Source organism: Danio aesculapii, unplaced genomic scaffold (genome assembly GCF_903798145.1).
Source record: "Danio aesculapii unplaced genomic scaffold, fDanAes4.1, whole genome shotgun sequence".
NCBI classification, from domain to species: Eukaryota; Metazoa; Chordata; class Actinopteri; order Cypriniformes; family Danionidae; genus Danio; species Danio aesculapii.
In genome coordinates this window covers 1-2,943 of record NW_026613704.1, presented here as the reverse complement: position 1 = coordinate 2,943, position 2,943 = coordinate 1, and the positions used below count along the sequence as shown (strand labels likewise).

The 2,943-nt window shown below is 42.7% G+C and overlaps 1 protein-coding gene across 1 annotated transcript; it reads right to left on the bottom strand.

Annotated features, from left to right (window-relative positions):
* Positions 1-916: 916 nt before the first annotated feature.
* Positions 917-1,892, bottom strand: LOC130220220 (free fatty acid receptor 3). The gene has a single exon (XM_056452596.1). It carries the CDS (start codon positions 1,886-1,888, stop codon positions 917-919), a length of 972 nt encoding a protein of 323 aa, XP_056308571.1. The 5' UTR covers positions 1,889-1,892.
* Between the last annotated feature and the right edge of the window lie 1,051 nt (positions 1,893-2,943).

The window sequence follows — 2,943 nt, the reverse complement described above, 5'->3', positions numbered from 1 at the left end:
TTCAGCAGTCGCACTTTATTTATTTATTTGAACATAGCCTCACTCTTTTCATTCATTATTTTGCCGCAGCCCCGTGAGCAAAATGCAGCCTGCAGGTCATTCGACCCCAAACAGCGGGACCAAGGTGAAAATAAGAATTCGAATAATTAATATTAATGAATATTACACCTGCTCAATAAAAATTTGATGATTCACTACATTAATAAATCTGACATAACTTGATCAGAAATCCAAAAAGGGGGGAATAAACAGTGACAGTACTGCACTTAGCCTAAATAGACACTCCAAAATCGGCATTTTAAACAGTTAAACTATATAGCATAAGATAACACACACAGCTGCCTAAAGAATGCCGTTTTCACATCGTTTACAGGTAGCTCACGTGCTCAGCATATCGTATCAGTTCAGTATACTCATCATGTTACATAACTGCCTCCTGCTGGCCATGTATTTCTTGTGTTAGACCATGTTGCGGATTCAAACACTTTACTGCAGAGGTGTGCGATTTCTCTCTAAAACACTCGCGTGTTCTCAGTAGCCATATCTGTAATGTTTGTTTTGTAAACAATTGAAACAAATATTGCTTAAGGGGGCTAATAATTTTGACCTTAAAATGGGTTTAAAAAATTAAGAACTGTTTTTATTCTAGCCGAAATAAAGCAAATAAGACTTTCTCCAGAAGAAAAAATATTAAAGGAAATACTGTGAAAAAATTCCTGAATCTGTTAAACATCATTTGGGAAACATTTGAAAAAGAAATCACAGGAAAAAACAATATACAGGAGCGCTAATAATTGTGACTTCAGCTGTATATTAGGTTGTTTCTGCATTCCATCTGGCCTCCGTCATCTCACGAGGAAGTAAAGCAATGTTTACTGAGCCCAAAATAAATCCCAGCCCACACGAGTCACACCGGTCAAAGTGCGTTTCTGACGTCTTGAGGTTTCGGGAGGCTGTTTTTCTCCATGTCTTGCGGCTCCTTCCTGGAGCTCCATAAAATCCGTGGACACCAACACCGACCCCAAATCCCCCTCATCATCCCGCTGAATGTGCTCCGAACAGCGGCGGAGGTGAAGTAAAAAATAAACGGATCCAAACAAGCATTGAAAGTGCTCAAGAGAAGAGTTTTATCCCTCCAGCCTGGGCTTTCTTTAGTTATAAACCCAACCACGTGCGAGACATTATAGGGTCCGAAACAGAGCGCAAAAACCAACAACGTTCCCAAAGCCAATCCAATCGCTCTCAATCGTCTCCTCCGTCCAATATTTGGCAACCTCGAAAGAATTCGGATGAAGTTAATATAGCAAAAGCTGCATATTAATAAAGGGACGCAAAAGAGGACAATGAAGAGCTCCAAACGAACAGGTAAGAGGATTTCCAGTTGAGCCTCGGTGAATCCTTCGTAGCAGATGTTTCTGGATGGAGGAATGGTCCCGGATGGGTTGTAATAAGGCACAATGTAGACGATGCTGAGGTGGAGGGTGGAAAACACCCACATGAAGATGCTCGCAAATACTGCATAAATAGGCCTTCTCCGTAGGGAATGCTGGATGGGGAATGCCACGCCGAGATATCGCTCGACGCTCACCGCCGTCAAGAAAAAAGCACTGTTGTAGATGGTCATGTAGAAGATAAAACCAGACAGCGGGCATAAGAAGTAGTGGATGTTCCATTGCATGTTGTTGACGACTTCTTGCATCTTGAAGGGCAGGAAGATGAGGAAGAGCAGGTCTGAGATGGTGAGATTGAGAAGCAGGATGTCTATGGGAGCCGGTTTCCTCCAGATCTTGCAGATGAGAGTGTAGAAAGCAAAGATGTTGGCTGGGAATCCGGTGATGAAGGTGATGAGGTAGACGCTGAGGCACAGGTAATAATCACAGGCCTGCATGGCTGCTGAGTTCCAGCGGAGAAACACCTGGAAATTGAAAAAAAAAATGATGTGAGGTTAACTTAAAGGCTCATTGGAAATACATGCTATATTTTTGTGTATATTTAACTGCATAAGGGCGATGCGGTAGCGCAGTAGGTAGTGCTGTCGCCTCACAGCAAGAAAGTCGCTGGTTCGAGCCTTGGCGGAATCAGTTGGCGTTTCTGTGTGGAGTTTGCATGTTCTCCCTGCATTCGTGTGTGTTTCCTCCGGGTGCTCTGGTTTCCCCCACAGTCCAAAGACATGTAGTACAGGTGAATTGGCAAGGCTAAACTGTCCGTAGTGTACGAGTGTGAATAAGTGTGTGTGGATGTTTCCCAGAGATGGGTTGCAGCTGGAAGGGCATCCACTGCCTAAAACATTTGCTGGATAAGTTGTCGGTTCATTCCGCAGTGGCGACCCCGGATTAATAAAGGGACTAAGCCGAAAAGAAAACGAATGAATGATTTTAACTGCATAAACATAAACTTCAGTTAAGATGAACACCGTTTCTATAATTATACTTTATAGATAAAGGTCTTTAGCTGTGCATACAATGACTTTATCTTGCTGGAGTTCATAACCGTTTCACTTTAGGATGCATTAATGCCGCTCTGTAGGTCTGTTGGAGACATTCATAAATATTCCTAGCAGATCTAATAAACGTTGGAGACATACTCGCTACATAAACACACTAAATCGCACTGCAGCAGCGTTTATTTAAGCGTGCACAAGAAAATCTGCACTTGAGCAGCGTATATTTGAGGGCGTGCAAGAAGTTTTGTGGACGAACAGAGGAAATCAGCGCTCGAGCGCAGAGATTCGCATGCTCATAATACAAGAATGCGATCTCAACTTAATACTGCGCTCATGACATTTGTCAATGAAATAATGCCACAGGTAGTTGGTGATCTGTGAAAAAGGCTCAACAGAGTCCACTACAGCTGGAAAAAATCCTGGAGGAAACACTGGGAAGTGTGTGATTTTGGACGCAGCCTTTGCACAGTCCCAATGTTTTAAATTCGATATTTATTCAT

Bases quoted from the DNA above. Each gene is read 5' to 3' on its own strand.
- LOC130220220 (XM_056452596.1), bottom strand. From the start codon at position 1,888: ATGCAGGCCTGTGATTATTACCTGTGCCTCAGCGTCTACCTCATCACC.